This window comes from Cornus florida, unplaced genomic scaffold, assembly GCF_030987335.1.
Source record: "Cornus florida cultivar Cherokee Brave unplaced genomic scaffold, ASM3098733v1 CherokeeBrave_3.0.0_Hap2_Chr11, whole genome shotgun sequence".
Taxonomy (NCBI): Eukaryota; Viridiplantae; Streptophyta; class Magnoliopsida; order Cornales; family Cornaceae; genus Cornus; species Cornus florida.
The window spans coordinates 28,186,527-28,205,226 of record NW_026775581.1 but is presented as its reverse complement, the minus strand read 5'-3'; the positions used below and the strand labels follow the sequence as shown (position 1 = coordinate 28,205,226).

The window sequence follows — 18,700 nt, the reverse complement described above, 5'->3', positions numbered from 1 at the left end:
GACACACAAAGCCCAAAGGGCTACATCACCTTTATTATAGCTCTCTTACTTAATATTGTTTACAATCAGCACCTCTATTTATAGGTGAAAAAATACAAGTGATAAATATAGAAAATATGTTGATGGAGGATTCTTAAAATCAATCCCATAAATCACTCCAATTAATATTCTATCATAGGCTAAATCACTCCTATGATATTCTCCAACTTCCCCCCTCAAGTTGGTACACAGAGATTTCAACTCAAGTGTCTAACTTGAACCTTAATACGAAGTTGTGAGAGAGTCCAAGATGAGATGATCCGAAGATCTGAGACGAGTTGATCCAGAGATCCGAGATGAGTTGATCCGAAGATCCGAGACAAATTGATCCGAAGATCCAAGATGAGTAGAGTATAGAGTAGGGTATGATAAACCTGCTCTGATACCATGTCGGAAGATATAAAAGTTGAAGAGAGAAATTAAACATGGACATCACAAGCATAGACACACAAAACCCAAAGGGCTACATCACCTTTATTATATCTCTCTTAATATTGTTTACAATCAGCACCTCTATTTATAGGTGAAAAAAATACAAGTGATAATTATGGAAAATGCGATGATGGAGGATTCCTAAAATCAATCCCATAAATCACTTTGTTAACAATCATCTATTCTAAAAGCCTAAGCTGTTAGAGAGGGTGTAACTTAAATATATAAATCCTTCAACACAACCCCTCACGTGTGGCCTTTTTTTGGTCCAACACGTGTTTTTTCAATTTTTAATTAGGGTGACGGAGAGGTTTGAACTTGAGACCTTTGGCTCTGATACCATGTTAACAACCATGTATTCTAAAAGCTTAAGCTGTTAGAGAGGGTGTAACTTAAATATATAAATCCTGCAACATACTCCAATCAATATTTTATCATAGGCTAAATCAGTCCTATGATATTCTCCAACATGCTTGCATATAAGGATGTTGTTGATTAGGTTCGGATCGGATTTTCTTCGTCTTTTCTTTTCTTCTTTTATCTTTTCTTTTCATTGTAAACCGGGTCTTTGGGATTCAGGGTGTCACAATAAGCAATCAAACATGTCTCCTCAGACCATAATCAACCATTACTGTCTCCTCAGACCATTTCCCATATTCATATGCCATAGTCATAAATTAATTGAAAATTACAAATTGAGTTGAACAATAAGAAAAATCCACAAAAAAAAAAAAAAAATATATATATATATATATATATATATATATATATATATATATATTAGAACCTTGAGTTGAAAGTTCTGTATCTTCTTAGTTAGGCTACAGTGCGAATTGTTAAAAATTCATGACCAAAGTTTTTGGTATTGTTACGTAACACTCGATTCACTTGACCGCATCTGCGTCTGTGGTTACATCCGCAATTTAATACCTTGCTGAAATCCATTTCGGTAAAGATTGAGGCTCGACAATTTTCACAATAGAATTCTTCTGTTCTGATGATAGGTGATTCTGCATATTTTCTTCGATATATATCATGGCATTTATTGTGTAGTTCTTCTGACTTCGATGGAGAGGACAAAATTATTTCGCTTTAGCTGTATTTCATCTTAATTTTTCCATATCCTCCCATTCCAACACTCTTAGGAGAAAAATTATGTTTCAAGACCTGGGGGCATTAGCCATTTTTATGATAAAGGATTTGTAATCGCTCCAATTTTGCGAATTGACTCTAGCCAGTGATCCAATTTTGCCCCTATTCTAGTTGAGGCAATCCAATGGTGGATTTCAGGTGATACAGTGCTCTATATGTTGTGATATGCTTTTCGTATCTGCCTTTGTGTAATTCCTGAGTTCTGAAGATTTCTTTTTTTTTTTTTTTGCCTTCCTGGTTGATACTGACATAAAGATCTGAAATTATATAGCGTGATGACCTTTCGGGGATGCAGTTGAGTGGTAACAAGGTCAGAAAGCTTGAATTCTTGTTGGCAGATGCTGTGGGACAAGGGGCAGACTGTATTATAACAATAGGAGGCATCCAAAGCAATCACTGCCGCGCAACTGCTGTAGCCGCCAAATATTTGAATCTTGACTGTTATCTTATTTTACGCACCTCGAAGGTTATTTCTTCATCTCTGATCTTTTTGATAGACTCGTATGTCTTGTTGGAAGTAGTTATTTATTTATTTATTTATTTTTCCTCCCTTCATCTTTTGTAGATTTTTGTGGACAAAGAACCTGGATTGACAGGCAACCTCCTGGTTGAGCGTTTAGTTGGAGCACATATTGAACTGGTTTCAAAAGAAGAATATTCAAAACTTGGGAGTCTGGTTTGTTCATTGTGATTTGATATTTCTTTCTCTTTGTAAATAATATTATGGTTTGTTTTTGGTTTTGAACATGCCACAATGTGTGTGCTTGGAAACAACTAAAGAAAGAATAGCGTCCGTTGGTCCATGGTTAGTTGGGTATATTCAATATGTATGGGGAAAAGATCTTATGATGAAATGTAGTGCTTCAGGTAAATATGACAATAATATTATCAAATACTTCCACGAATAGCTTACTAACGTGCTTTGTCTCTTGTGGTTATTATAATTAACTTCTCATGTTTGGGGTTGAAAGAGAGATTATTCTTAGCTTAAGTAATACATTTGACAGTCTTTTGGAATACTAATGAAAGTAGTGACTGTTCTTATGAGTAGGAGAAAGAGGTTTGATGTTATCTAATACTCCATAAAGGGGCCTTTGTTGGTTAACGTTGTTAGTCCAAGGTTTTGGAGGGGGCCATGATGTATACTTCTAACCTTTGGCTTCCTTCACATGAAGTGTTTGTCCTCATACTCGAACTTGCGGTTAACCAATTGACTGCCCTACTGTTGCATCAAGTAATGGCCCCTTAAAATTTCATATATATTTCGTGTGAATAAGAACACAAGCAGATACCTATACAAATATTTTAGAGGGCAATTACATACCTCTAGATCTTTAGACATAACAGTTTGAAAAAGAATATTTCGAAGGTAAAAAGAAAAATCCTACCCGTGTTGGTGTATTAAAATATATTGGTGATGAAAGTTGATTGGTGGGTCAAATGGACTATGCATCAAATATTGATGGAGTTATTAAGAATCCTAAACCTTAAAAGTATATGCCTGGTAAAAAATAATTAATTTAGAACCTGCCAAAGTACATGATTGTGTGGATGATGGTGAAGTAAAGAATGTAAGTTCTTCATTGCTTAGTCAAGAATCAACAAGGACTAGGATGGTTAGCTCAAAATTGTTAATTGGGACATGGAAGTTGGAAGTCCCACGAATGTTTATAAGTGTCCTACAAGATGAAGGATACTTCCATTATTGATGATTAGGGGTGTCAAAATTTGTCCCGTCGATGCGACTCAAGAGTCGAGACCAACATGAAATTAGTGGGTTTGGGTTAACTTTAATCGTGTTCATATCATAATCAAGTCTAGCTGATTAATCTGTTTAATTAATTGTGTCGTGTTCAGATTTGGGGCTCACATGTTCGACACGATTTGACTCGTTAATTAATCTTGTCAAGTTAATCCAATTCGACTCTTGACCCATTTTACCTTAAATAATATGTAATATATATAAAAATTAGTATGGTATTAAAGGGAAACCTTTGGTTAATTGTGTGATTTATTGAGGTAAAATGAAAATTCTAATATCGCTTTGTGTACATCGATTTAGTTTTAGGGAATGATGGATTTTATTAGAAGGTAGTACGGCCATGTAAATGTGGTAAAGATTGTTATGAGAACCTTTTTGAATTGGAGGCGATGCTGGACTAGTAGTTTTAATTATTTGATCCTTAGATTTAGTGACGGATGAACAGAAAATGCATTTCAAGTGTGATATGAGCCACTTCAAATAGGCGGGTATGTCCCCTCTCTTGAACCTAAATAGTTACAGCAGAACAAACTGGTTTAAAAATGTATTTGACTGGTTTCAGCATTCGCTCTTGAGTCCCCTTGAGCTGCATGTCAAATTTGGATAGATGTATAATCTTTTGATTGGTTACACAGGTCTTCGGAAATTTTGAGTTGAAAGTAATCATGATTTGAGAAAGGTGAACATGGTTTTGGAATTTTTTTTGGGTATGTGGCGACACCCTGGGGGGTGGGGTGGAGGGCAAAGTACAATCAGAGTGCTTAAAAGAAACAGAAATTTAAATACACAGTTGGAAGAAGATGCAAGAGGTTTCACCATCATCTGATCATTTGCAGATCTTGTTTCCAGGTTTCATAATCTTTGTTAAATGGAAAAATATATGATGGGTTAGACATGAATTATATCACCTTTCAACAGCATATTCCTTGAAAGAGATGTGATGAGATTGTCGTGTGATCCCAGAACTACATTATGGAGACAATCCACAGCATATTGCTGTATGTCACATAAGAAAAGTATTATGCGGCAGTTAAGGCTCATCGGGAGCTTAATCTACAGTGACCAAAGGTTGTTCAAGGATCAAAGTGCAAAAACATGGAAATAAGTTGGTTACAGTGTGGCGAATAAGGACATTGGCACTTTACCCTTGGGCATTTTCGGAAGAGTAAAAGAGCAAAACGGGCATTACCGCATTACTTTATGTCAAATTTCTGTTTGACGGGTGTTTCTGCCCAATGTTAAAAGGATAAGGGGGTTATTAGCACACTTTTTCAAATAGGGGTGAAAGTGCTACGCGGAGTATACATTAGGGGTGCTTTCGGCACTTGACTCTAGATGGTGCTTTAGATAATTTTAGGAATTTGTTACCAAAGAAAAATATTCCAGGCTAGTAATATTTTAATTGTACTAGCTTTATAGATTTAAGTTTCTACGTGGATTAGGTTTAGTTTATGTATATGGGTACAGAGATTATGTATGGAGCAGTTACAAGTTTTGTAATTAGTTTGAATAGCAATAGTGAGAGTTTTTTTGTCCAACACTTTGTTTGAAATTTTATCCAGGATGATCAAGTGTCACATTACCCTCCTATTATAGTAGGATTATTTCACTTGACGTTCAAAAATCAAGGCCAAGATGATCATCATTTCAAATTAAGCAACAAGGGAACTCCTGTGGTATTGGGGATGTTATCATGGGTGACAAATCCTTTCACACCTTTCAGTGTAAGGAGTGGGAAGAAATAATTTGTATATGATTCCTCAGCAATAATCACACAAAAATCAGATTGACTTTTGTGGTTATCTGACCCCCCCTCCACATATTACTGAGATGGCCATCTACATGGCATTTTCATTGAGCCACATGGAATCTTCAAGAAAGCCCATAGTTCACTTTTGCAGCATGACATGTAGCAAATAGATGTGTATTATATATATATACACCCGTGCACACACAGACACTGTTTTGTAATGGAAGTTTCCTTCTTGTTTAGATCACCAGAAAAGACCACTATATATTTTGATAGTTTAAGATTTCAATCTTAAAGCTACAGTCATCAATTTCCTTTTTCAATTGGGAAGACACCAACTTCCTTATTTATTCACCATGTAAGGCTATTGTATGCAACCATAATCATCTACTCCAAAAGCTTAAGCTGTTAGAGAGGGTGTAACTTAAATATATAAATCCTTCAACACGCCCCCTCACGTGTGGCATTCTTTTGGTCCAACATGTGTTTTTCAATTTTTTAATTAGGGTGACGGTAAGGTTTGAACTCGAGACCTTTGGCTCTGATACCATGTTAACTACCATCTACTCCAAAAGCTTAAGCTGTTAGAGAGGGTTAACATAAATCTTATTAATCTTAAATATATAAATCCTTCAACATAAATCTTATTAATCTTTTATAACTTTCTCTTAATTTAAAATGTTTACCTTACAAAATGATTTTATTTCCAGAGCAGCTTATTCTTTCTTTCCATTCATAAAATATCTTCTTTCAAAATATATTCCTTACAGATATTACTTCCAAATTAATTCTTATAAATTGATAAAATACATATGTATCCTATATATATTTGCATGTTGGTGATCTTTCACCAAGGCATGTGGCAGTGGTATCTGCTCTCCTTTCAAAGCAGATGATGGAGAGTTGAAGTCTCCCCAGGAGCATTGTGGGAATTATTTGCTGGTAAAGGAAAAATTAAAATGAGTTGGTGGTACTTTCTTTCCATATAGATGCACCCCAATAATCTGATCCAATGCTTTCTAAATCAAGGACAGCCCACACCAATTCATTTAGTTTATAATATTCCAAGTTTTTTGCGTTACAACCCTCTTTTAATTAGTTTTTCTAATATATAATTTCCTTCAAAAGTTTGTTTAATTTACAGAATTTAGGTACTTGACAACAATTACATAAGAACTTCCAAGTGGCAACATTCAAACTGAGGTGCCCAATATTTGTATCATGAAATTGACCATTTAAATCTAATTAATCCAGCCTGAAATGCACACTACGTATGTGTATATAATATGTAACCAACATTGCAGGGACCAAGCTTAAAATATATACACATTAATATATATATATATATATATATATACATACGTACATTTTAGATTTATGAAATAATTATATCTCATAGCTTTGTCTAATTTTAATAGGGTGTTGGTCACTACTGGAGGAGGCACCTTTAGTTTATTGATTAGTCCCATTTGTTTACTACAAGGATTTTAATTTAATTTTTTAAATTCTATGACTAAACTGATCATTTTTTATTGTGGATGTGACTTTTTCTTTGTCAATTTGATGTCAGACTCTTACTAATCTACTGAAAGAAAAGTTGTTGAATGAAGGAAGAAGGCCATATGTCATTCCTGTTGGCGGATCAAATTCCCTTGGAACCTGGTAAAATTGGGCTTCTGATATTTTGTTGTTCCATATAGTCTTTCCTGGATGTTTTTCTTGTTTGTGCAGTATTTCTTTTGGTAAGTTGAATATCTCTAAAAGAATCAATCCTGTAATAGTGAAACAATAGAACAACTGACTTTCAAAAGTCTAAAGTCAAAAACTACAAAGAAGGAGTGCTAAGCCAAACAAAGCCAGCTGAAGAGCAACTGCCAGAAGAAGCTAAAACAGGAAACTCAAGAGTATGAACCAATAGGCTTTACGAAAAGGACCACAAAAAGGATACACATGACTTGTGACAACTTTCGGGGTTCCAAACCAAAGGGTAGCCTAGCCCAATAGCTGAGGCCTGGAAGAAGTGTCACAGTCCAACTTCATGCCCAAGCTGCCTCTAAATGCTGAATCAACTATATAAGAATACAAGAAAAAACTATCTTTCACCGATATGGGATAAATTGATGTCATTTGAATCAACTTAGCAGCAGTGAAAAGCAAAGCAGCAGCAGAAACAAATTCATTCAAGATATCAGAGTATGAAAAGCAGCACCAGTGGAAGAAGAACCTGGTTATTAGAGCTTTTACTGAAATATAGTTGCAGGGAGACCACTCAGATTGAAGATGTCAATCTGCTGGAGTAAATTTAATTTTCTTAGCTGAAGAAACCTAAGCCTTACTGCATATAGCTGCACAAATAACCTAATATCTTGATAATTATTTGTGAATTGTCTTCTCGTACTTTCTATCTGTATATTATAGTCTGAAGAAGATAAGGGGAGCTTAACGATAGTGGTTTTCTGAGATTTTCCTTTGGTATTCTATGCTCCAAAGTATGAGTGCATCAGTAATTAAGAATAAGTGAAACAGGAAAGGGGAAAATAGAAAAGAAAGCTAACAACCCTATTTTGATTGCTTCACCATTTCTACATCATGGCATTTATATTAGATTTCCATTCTGTTTCAGGGGCTATATAGAAGCAATTAGAGAGATTGAGCAGCAGCTTCAGACAGGGACTGGCAAAGTAGGTTTTGATGACATCATTGTTGCATGTGGAAGGTTTTACTCTTATCTATAAAAGTTCAAATCTACAGCAGGTTTTTTTCTTTAGGATTTTATCTGTTTTGACTACGATCTAAGAAGTGCCTGCTTGTGTTAAGTAAACAAAGTAATCTCACAATATTCTATGTTCTTGGGTGATAAGAGGTGTTATGTTGTGGGCCAAATTTTGTTCCAGCCCGGGTTGCGTTGTGACTGGGTTTTGACCCCAAAAGTTAGCATTATGTGGGCCCAAGCTCACCAAAGATCTGGGGGCCCGAGGGTAGCGTCCTGAGAAATTTTGTTGACTCATTTTTCTCTTGCGGGTCATGGACACTGTTTAGTACTCTCTTGTAGCCCGGCATATAAGGGCACTTTGGGTTTGTAGTGGGACAATGGGAGAACACTGAAAATCACAGGAATGAGAGAGCAAGAGCGAGAGCGAGAGCGAGAGCTAGGGTTTGGGGACTGAAACTTGTAATCTCCTGATTTTCGTCGGATCTTCACCATTGACGTAGACTTAGTCTTAAGCCGAGCAATGTTAATCTTTGTGTTCTTTGTGTGTGGCGTGCCGCGTGCTTTTTATTTTGTCATGATTTGTTCTTGGTTTGCTGTTTTTGTCGTAACAAGAGGCATATTTAACCGTATTTGGCATTGACCTGCAACTAGATGTTTAACAATATGGGAATCGTTGAGCCAAGAATTAGTGTGATATAATCACTTTTCAACCTTTTTATTATATGTACCTTTTCTAAACAATTTGAAGTTTTTAATATCAAAGAAGCTGAAATTAGGCAGACCATCTCATCTCATTAGCTTTTCTCTGAAAAACATTTTTAAGGAATAAGGAATTTGGAACTACCAATTAACAGTTACCTCCATCCTCTGTTTCTATAACCAATATTAACAAAATAGGTAATACAAAATACACTCTTTCAGTATCAGCTGTTTTATGATTGGAACACCTAATGAAGTAAAAGCAAACTATTTGCTTTTTACTTTTAGCTGGGCACCTTATGGTGGTTGCTACTGAAATCAAGTCCTGCATAACTGTAAATTAATTTTGTTTTCTTGAAACAATAAATTGTTTGAATATGTTAAGCTCAATTGTGTTAGAATCCAGAAGGTAAACATACTAGATACTGAGAAAAAACTAGGATCAGATGGTAAGGAGAGTGCCTTTTTGAGTTACAGTAATCACATTTAAGTTTCTATATTTGAGAATATAAACTTTGTAACAGTAAAATTGAAGTATGAAATTTCATTTGATTTCACCTAAATGCATCAAAGTAAGAATCAAAAACTCCCCAAGAATACCAAGAGACAAAGAGATGTTGGCCAAGCACATAGGCAGCAATAACTAAATATTGGCTAATACTTGCTTGGAACAAATTGTCAAGTAGGCGATTGGTGTCTTGAGATCAACAGCGAAGGTGTAGCAGTTGAGTGACGATATTTATAGTAAGGAGAGTGCCTTTTTGAATTACGGTAATCACATTTAAGTTTCTATATTTGAGAATATAAACTTTGTGTCAATAAAATTGAAGTATGAAATTTCATTTGATATCACCTAAATGCATCAAAGTAAGAATCAAAAACTCCCCAAGAATACCAAGAGACGAAGAAATGTTGGCCAAGCACATAGGCAGCAATAATTAAATATTTGCTAATACTTGCTTGGAACAAATCGTCAAGTAGATCGATTGGTGTCTTGAGATCAACAGTGAAGGCGTAGTAGTTGAGCGACGATATTTATAGCATTGAAGATGATAGATGGCCCAATAGGCATTACATTGATATAGATCATTTTACAATTGATGGAGGTGACTATATTAAAGCAAGATAAATGTGTGTATATATATATATATTTGAATTTAATAGTAAGAATTCAACCCATAATTTCCCCTTCCTTGGGTGTTTTTTCTGCTGTTCTATTAGCAAAGGGAAAATCTTTCAACGCCAAAATTAGTATTTAAAAAACCAGACCATTCATCAAACCGGAAAATAGAGTGGGTGAAGGATATCATTGAGTCATTATCTCAACTGTGAATAAAATGTGATGTCACAATTGTAAGTGTTGGGACTTGTATCTCAAATTCCTAGTTTAATTAGGTTTCTATTTTAGAGTTGTATTTTATTTAATAATTTCTTGTTAGACAAGTCTTGGGCTCCAGAGAAATGTAATCCTTGTCCAACTAGGAATTGGTTTTGGAACTCTATAAATAGGTACCTATATTATGAGTTGAGACTTATGAGATTGAGAGAGATGTAGTCTTGTTCGGGAATTGATGGTAGAGGTAGTTTATGGGTTGGTAGAGTAGGAAAAACACAGAGTGGCACCGGTTGCGAGGGAACAGGCTTGTGGAATGGTACATGGTGAAAATGCATGACGGTGTTGGTACTTTAATGTTGTAATATCTATACAGAATCATTGTCACACCCTGAATCCCAAAGACCCGGCTTTTTTTTTCTTTTTCTTATAAGTATCTTAAAGACCCGGCTTGCCATAAAAGGAGGACAATTAAATCCAAATTTAATCAATGCCCCCTAGCCAAGCACGCAAACACATAAAAAAATAACTTAACAAAAGGTCTCCGCACTAATCCGTTCAACTCCACCAAAACAGGTTACAACAACCTCTGGTTAACATTCTGCCAGAGTTGGACTGATCCATAAAAGTTAGACCGGTCCAACTTGATTAGTCTTAAAATCCTTCGCAAACCAGACTCTGTTGGATTGGTCCAGAAATGTTGGACCGGTCCAACTTGACCAGTCTTGAATTCCTGCATCCTCACAACTCACAATTCCTGTTCCCTCACAAACTCTAAATCCACACAACTAGCATGAAACATGTACGAAGGCCTCTAAAATGATCATACATAATTCAAAATGTAATTATAAGCACAGTAAATTCTTTATTCACATCGAATCCCTAAAATAAATCCATAAAAGCATTCATTTTTATCCCAATACATATATCCATAAACCCAACCCAAATATATAGTAAACTGCACAAATTTAACAAAATGTAGCCAAGGGGTAGAAATTAAAATAGAGCACCCAATTAAATATGTCTTGGTTCAAGAGAGCATTTCCCCATGTTCTCACCTTCTTCTATTTATAGCCATCCACTTTCTCAAATTACAAACTTAGCCCACATCTTTGCTTAATTGCTCCTTCCTCCTACCTACTTTAGGGAAAGTACCTTTTTGGCACTCCCTCATTTCATTCTTCTCATATGTATCCCCCAACTAACCTCGAGTCCAAAACCCGCCCCGGGTCCACACACCCGAATGAAATGTGCACCCGAAAAAGAAGAAACATAACCACACACTCTTAAGTGAAGGTTCTCACGACCAAATCATAACCAAACTCATAAAAAATAAAAATAAATAAAAACAAATAAAAATAAAAAAGAAGTCCAGGTCTCTACAATCATAGTTGAATCTTTTCTCATCTGAGAATGTAGGCTGGTTTTGACCAAACCACGTTATATCTTGTGCTTGTGTGTAATTAATTTATCGTTTTTCATTGGATCTCGATGGTTGCACGTTTGAGTTGCCCCAACAAATTGGTATCAGAGCCGTGGGTGAAGGAGATCCACAAAACACAAGGATTCTCAACGAGTCATCAACGGGGTTCAGTTGCAAGTGGAGTCAATCGGCTTAGTTGGTCACGATGGTAAAAAAAATTGTGATGCTTACATGGCATGGAGCTCCAGTAGTTAAAGTGGAGCCTTGGAGATTTGACTGATCGAGCTGCGTACAGTGTAGACAATCACAATTTTGCAGGTGGATCGTGACATCTTGGCATGCAATCCAAAGGAAGAGGAACTAGCTCCTTGGGTGAAAGTCCTTAAATGAGGCTGAGGAGGAACCGACTCCTTAAGCAAAATTCACTAAATAAGACATGGTCATAGCAACGGTCTATTGGTGAAAGTCCCTAAAGAGTGATTTGGTTTGTGTGCAAGATTGAAATTTCAATGAATTGTCCTGATCAATTCCGTGGGAAGAGATGATTGGTGGGATGGAATTTGAGCCAAGGAGGACATTGTTAGGACTAATGTATCAAATTCCTAGTTTAATTAGGTTTCTATTTTAGAGTCATATTTTATTTATTAATTTCTTGCTAGACAAGTCTTGGGCTCCAAGGAATTGTAATCCTTGTCCAACATGGAATTGGGTTTCGAACTCTATAAATAGGTATCCACATTATGAGTTGAGACTTATGAGATTGAGAGAGATGTAGTCTCACAAGGGAGTTGATGGGTTAGAGTAGAAAAGCACTATTGGCACTACTTGGGAGGAAACATGCTCATGGAGTGGTTCATAGTGAAAATGCATGTAAGCATTGTTGGTACTTTATTGCTGTGATATCTCGACAGAATCATAATGGGATATCTTCTCATCTCTGGATGTAGGTTGTTTTGGCCAAACCATGTTATATCTTGTGTTTGTGTGTGATTGATTTGCTGTCTTTCATTGGATTTCGATGTTCGCACACTTTCGCTGCCCGAACAGTAAGAACTATAATTAATGTAAAAATATAGACATTTTTTATTTTATGTTGAACACGAAAAGTCTCAAATATCACAGCCCATGTATGGTTTATAGCTGATGTTATCAATTTCATTTAACTATCAAAGTATTAATACATCTATTACGACAAACGCAGCAAACCCAAGAATAAATCATGAAACATGACAGAAAAATAAACATACCACACAAAAAATGCAAAAAGATTTACGTGGTTTGGCAAAGCCTACATCCACGGTGAAGATCTGGCGAAAGGTTCACTATGCAAAAATTAGGAGATTACAAGTTTCAGCCCCCAAACACTAGCTCTCGCTCTCGCTCTCTCTCTCTCTCTCTCTCTCTCTCTCTTGTACGATTTTTAGTGTCTCTCAATCTCCCACTCCAAACCCTAAATGCCCTTATAGATTGGGCTACAAGAGAATACTGAATTGGCTTGATGACCTGCAAGCAAAAAAGGGTCAAAAACATCACCCGGAAGCTCAATCAATGGGTCGTTGCGTCATAGGCTTGGACCCACACAAAGCTCAATCAACGGGTCATCAGGTAGCGACCCAAAACCAAATTCGGGCCACAACATCACAACATCATTCAATATAAAGCTAAGCAATTTCTTTTAAGAACATCTAAATTAAAGAATTAGTCATCCTACTGTTTTTGATTAAATATGCGCATAAATGAATGATATTTATGCAGCATCACCCAAAAAATTTTATTCTATATCAGCCAAAACACATTTGATTGATCAGTCAATTGAAGGCCAATGGACGTGTATATTTGAATGCATAAAACATGTAAATTTGAAAAACCCTAATTGAATGAATGCTTATGAATATGAATAAAGCTTAAATTTCCATATTAGACCATGACCAAGAGGTAACTACAATGACACTTAACTTTTTAAAAATATAAACTAGTTAAAAATAAAACAAAGTTATAGATTCTAGTTTTGATTCATGCAATTTGCCAACATCAGTCCTATTGACCTAACAGTAAGTTTAATGTATTAGTTTAACCTCGAATTTCTTTAGCAGCAGTAAGTAGTCACGACTGTAATATAAATGGGAGATTTAATTGTGGAAATATACAATCTCAACCTTGCATGAAAACTTGTTATCAATAATATTTCAGAACAAATAATGAGTAGCCTGCCCTTAATTAGCAAAAGGCTTTGTTGAGTTTAGTGTCTATCTAATTATAGGTGCATTGCTTCCGAAAATTTGGTCGTGTTTCAATGATTTTACCCTAAAGAACTAAAAAAAGAGGAAGAAAGAAAAAGGTTGCAGATGCTGTAGTGCTAAACTGTTTGGTTGTTTTGGAAAACCAACTTGCTGCTGATTTTTTCAATGTAATATTTTTGTGTTCATAGTTGAGGACATTAGCACAGGATGAATCTTAGTATCATGTAAACAATGGACGTTACTGAAAAATGGAGATAAGCTTTACAAGGTTACTCATTCATTTCTTTAATCTTGGCATCCTTATTGATAGCTTAGTGCACCACAATTGATGTTACTGAAAAATGGAGATAAGCTTTACAAGGTTACTCATTCATTTCTTTAATCTTGGCATCCTTATTGATAGCTTAGTGCAAATTGTGCACTAAATGAGATGTTTGTTAAATAATTTTATATTTTTCTCTTTTTATGATAAGGAATCCGTCAAATAACAAGAAAATTGTATTCTTGATTTTTATATGAAAAATTATCCAGCATTTGACTCCTTTCAAAGTTTTTCAAAATTAGGTTTAATAACAAACAGGTCCAATCTGGAAAAAATATATTATTATAATCCTTCAAAGTGCGTGCGACCAACTGGAAACTGTTTCTCACATACTCTGTCTAGTGTTTGAACTCCTAATTGTCTAGAAACTTTCCTATATTTTACATGGCATCCACTCCTCTGGTTCTTGACAATGAAAAGCAAGTTGTCCGTGCAGATGTTGGTCTATCTGTTTCAAACTTTTTTTTTTCAACTCTTATCTTAAACGTTTTCTTAAAACCAATGATAATCCTGTGCAGACTGTTGGAAGAACTGTTGCAGGCAGAAGTTTTTGACCTTTATCCTTTTTATTGAAACTTCTGTCTGAAATCTATACCTGCAACCAGCTCATGGTTGGTCTGCCTTTTGTATTTGACCTATGTATGTAGTGATAGCTTTGGTAGATGATAAAGCATAGAGACTCCTACCTTAGATTATTTTGGCCATGTTGGACAGTCTCACACGTGTGTTCTGGACATGTTTTGGTTGTCTATATCTGTAATTCGGTCCAGTTTATTTTGAACTTGGAGCATTTTAGACACTTATCTGTGATCTATTATCTTGGCAGTGGACTGAATTGAAAGAAGAAACTGTGTTCTGTTTACCGTAGTGCCAAAATAATTGGTATAGTTTTCCCAGCCTCAGAAAATACTTTATATCAAAATATTTATATATCTTACTGTTAGCCAAGATATGTTAGCCTAGAATCATGGGATTTGCCATGTTAGCCAAGAATCATGGGATTTGACTCTATTTACACATATATTTAGGCATAGAATCTGCGGTATTTTTTTTTTTCATTTCCTGTAATATTGAACATGTGCTCTTTTAATATATAAATACCAAAACTATGAATGGGTGATCATTCTTATTCAAGCCTTTACATATTTCTCCTGTATTTCTTCTCTTCCAATGTGTTCGGGTAACAGTATGCAATACTTCTACATCAAAGGAAATGATAATTATTTTGATGTTTCTTGTTAACATGTTTTCTAGTGGGGGTAGCGTTGCTGGTTTGTCGCTGGGATCATGGCTGAGTAAATTAAATGCGAAAGTATGTCTCTTCTTTCTATAGATCCTCTTTTGTTCTCATTGATGTGACAATAAACTTCACTGATGAGTAGTGTTGATTTTAGGTTCATGCATTCGCGGTATGTGATGATCCTGATTACTTCTATGACTATGTGCAAGGCTTACTTGATGGACTCCAAGCAGGTGTTAGCTCACGAGATATAGTAAACATTCAAAATGTGAGAAATTTTTTTAATTAGCCTAGATGATACTAGTAAAGTATTAAATTAGATATTATTTGATAGTGTACCTTGTAATTCTTATATGTGGAATTTTAATTATATACATTTACATGATGAGCATGCACATGACCTTGTTCTATGTAAAAAAATTTCTGCATGTGGTTATTATAGTTAAATTTTTCCATGCGAAAAAAATAATTTCCTAGATATACTTCTGATACTGAGTAATTTTTTTCCCATATGGCTCTGTATTAAAAGGGTAAAACAATAAAGTACAGGGTTAAAGTGGAGGCATACCCCCAATGTATATAGCAATGGAAATGAAATAGGTCCATTTCCCCTAAGAAGAAAACAGAAAAACTAAAAGGCTGAATACAAGCAACCAACTACAAGACATTCCAATCAACTAAAAAACTGCAGCAAGATGCAAGACCTCACAAACAGCCATTTTGGCAGCAACGGCTGCAGGAATGCAACAACCATCATGTAACCTCAGATTTCTAGCTCTCCACAATCCCCACAGAGCAGTAGTAAAGAACATTCTGAAGATACTAGTCTTTTAGAGCTGTGTGTGAAAGAATTGACACGCCAGTTGATTAATTGATCTAAGGCAGAAACTTCAGAGATATTCCAGCCTGCAAACTCAGAAATCCAAGCCCAAACCTCATAGGCAAAGGTGCAAGACCAGAAAAGGTGGTTCACTGAATCACGATCTCCCATACAGTTATGACAAATTGCAGTCAAATGGATCCCCCTCTTTTGAAGATTAATCAAGTTTGGCAATCTGTCAAAAATGGCCAAAACTGTGGTAACAGACGTTCTTGGCCTCCCTTTATTCCAAACAAGAGAAAACCATGGAACCCTAGGAATTTTAGCTCGACCTCCCAAATGGCCTTGAAAGAGCGTCTACCACTTGCCCAACACATGACATCCTCTCTGTTTGAAATGGGAACAACATTAATCAAATTCCATGCATCCATATTGGTTAGATTTTGTTGTCTAACCCAGTTCCTCTGATTAAGAATAGCTGCAATTGTTGGGAGTCTTTCCAAAGGCCAAAATATCTTACAATTCTGTGACCAAATCTGGAGACCAAGGATTGTCTATGTAACCAATGGTCATTCAATAATCTGAATCCATTGCTAGTACCCCATAAAGGTGAAGAAAATTGGACAGGAATGGCTTCCAAATAGGAAGTATTGGGGGCATACCTTCTCTTGCACCAGTTAATCCAGTTTCTGTCCTTACCTTGGACATAATCCCAAGCTAAAACACATTGAGCAGATCTACTGATCTCCCTTGCTTTCCTCAACCCAAAACCACTCTCACATTTTGGCATGGAAACCGTGGACCAATTAAGAAGGTACATCTTCTTATTAACACCCTTATCACGCCAAAGAAAAGCTTAATGCCTCAAAACCCTGGGACACCTCTCCCAGTCTCAGGGTCACAGAACCCTGAGACAGTCTCTCAGGTCACTCAAAACCCTGGAACACCTCTCGCCGGTCAGAAAACCCTGAGACACTCTCAGGTCACTTAAAACGCTCAAACACTACTCCCACATTACTCAACCCCACAACCTCCTCTTAGGTCCCTTAGACATCGCATAATACGACTCTCAAGTCAAAACCCTCGATCAGTGCTACCACATTACTCAACCCTAAGACATCCTCTCGAGTCACGCAAACCTCAGAGGACACTCATCTTAAGTAAAAACACCCGGACTTTGGGACAATGCTTTCAAATCGGAGCTTAACATGAGATCCCCAACCTTACGAATCTCGAAAGTCCTCTTTTGCTGACACAATCACAATGAAAACTTCTAATGCATGCCTAACCTTCTATGAAGCTTACCCGCGCAGGGGGACTAAATGTAAGTGTCAAATATATCGTAGTTCACATGGCAATGCCAAATCATCAACAATGGCCCACATAGCTTGGTCAAATGGTCAAAGGGCAACGCCACATCTTCAACAATGGCCCACATAGCTTGGTCAAACCATCAATGGGCAACTCCACATCATCAACAATGGCCCACATGGCAAAAGTCAAACAGTCAACAGTGAAAGTTACGTATACTGTATACCTCGAACAGAATATCAAAGACTTGAAGACCTGAGTTGGGAGTAGTACTCAGGAATACATGGGATCCAAGGAGGGACTTGGTTTGGTGGTTGAAGTCCTGTTCCCATCGAGTCGACTCTCGAGTCTTGACGTGACTTGTAGAAAGAGAAATACCATCGTGCTGTTGTGGTCCCAATTTGGTGTCAGGTCGTGTTGCGACCTGTTTACTACCTAATGACCTGTTGAATGAGCTTTGTGTGGAAAATTTTTGTCCAGGTTTTTATTTGTTTAGTACTCTCTTATGGCCCAATATATAAAGGTGCTTGGGTTTGGAGTGGAAGAATTGAGACACTGAAAATCGCAGAGAAAGAGAGTGAGACTAAGAGCTAGGGTCTGGGGGCTGAAACTTGTAATATCCTATTTTTCACATAGTGAAAACTTTTGCCGGATCTCCACCGTGGATGTAGGCTTTGCCGAACCACGCTAAATCTTTGTGTGTGGTGTGATTACTTTTGTGTTGTGTTTCTTGATTTGTTCTTGGGTTCGCTGTGTTTGTTGTAACAAATTGATATCAGAGCTTTCGGTTTGAAGCAAGGATGGCGTCTAAATCGAGAAGTTTAACGGGAGAACCGATTTCAACCTATGGCGGGTTAGGATGTAGGCTTTGTTAGTTCAACATTGGTTATCCAAGGCGTGAAGGGGAAGGATGCGTTGCCAGTATCCACGTGGAGATTGTAAATTATTTCATTGATATACTAAACTATAATAGTAGTTATTTTTTTAATTTTATTTTTTGTGCAAGTATTTTTAATTCATTCTGTAACTAACTTTGGCATTTTGCTGTGTTTATGTTCATTAATTTCTTAAAATAGTATTTGGTCAACACTAATACTTTCAATCTTAACTAAGTTAGAGATAATTAGTTTGTTCAAATGTAATCGTCAATGAAATTCTATGAATCAGTCTACGAGACTCATTCCAAATCATTGTAAAAACTAAAAATTGTATCGATGATTTAGTCCCAATCATTGTAAAACGTAAAAACTATATTGATGATCTAGTCCTAATCATATGTATGTTATATTTTCAAAATGTCTAGGTTCATCAATTTTAGAGTGATTTGAATGTTTGATCCTTTAGTGAACATCAATCGTATGACTTAACACAAAAATAAAAAGAATCAAAACAAATTCTTAAAGCTAGAAGTGAAGAATTGCAATCTTGGAACAACATATAATCATGAAGTAAAATCCTAGATCA

General features: G+C 36.1%; 1 protein-coding gene across 1 annotated transcript in view; it reads left to right on the top strand.

Annotated features, from left to right (window-relative positions):
- The window catches only part of LOC132286866 (bifunctional D-cysteine desulfhydrase/1-aminocyclopropane-1-carboxylate deaminase, mitochondrial), a 47,656-nt gene that overhangs the window by 9,585 nt on the left and 19,371 nt on the right, over positions 1–18,700 (top strand). Inside the window, exons 3-8 of the mRNA XM_059789276.1 lie at positions 1,895–2,089; positions 2,189–2,299; positions 6,706–6,797; positions 7,759–7,851; positions 15,120–15,177; positions 15,260–15,373. Coding sequence (XP_059645259.1) covers positions 1,895–2,089; positions 2,189–2,299; positions 6,706–6,797; positions 7,759–7,851; positions 15,120–15,177; positions 15,260–15,373 — 663 coding nt within the window. The remainder of the gene's footprint in view (positions 1–1,894; positions 2,090–2,188; positions 2,300–6,705; positions 6,798–7,758; positions 7,852–15,119; positions 15,178–15,259; positions 15,374–18,700) is intronic.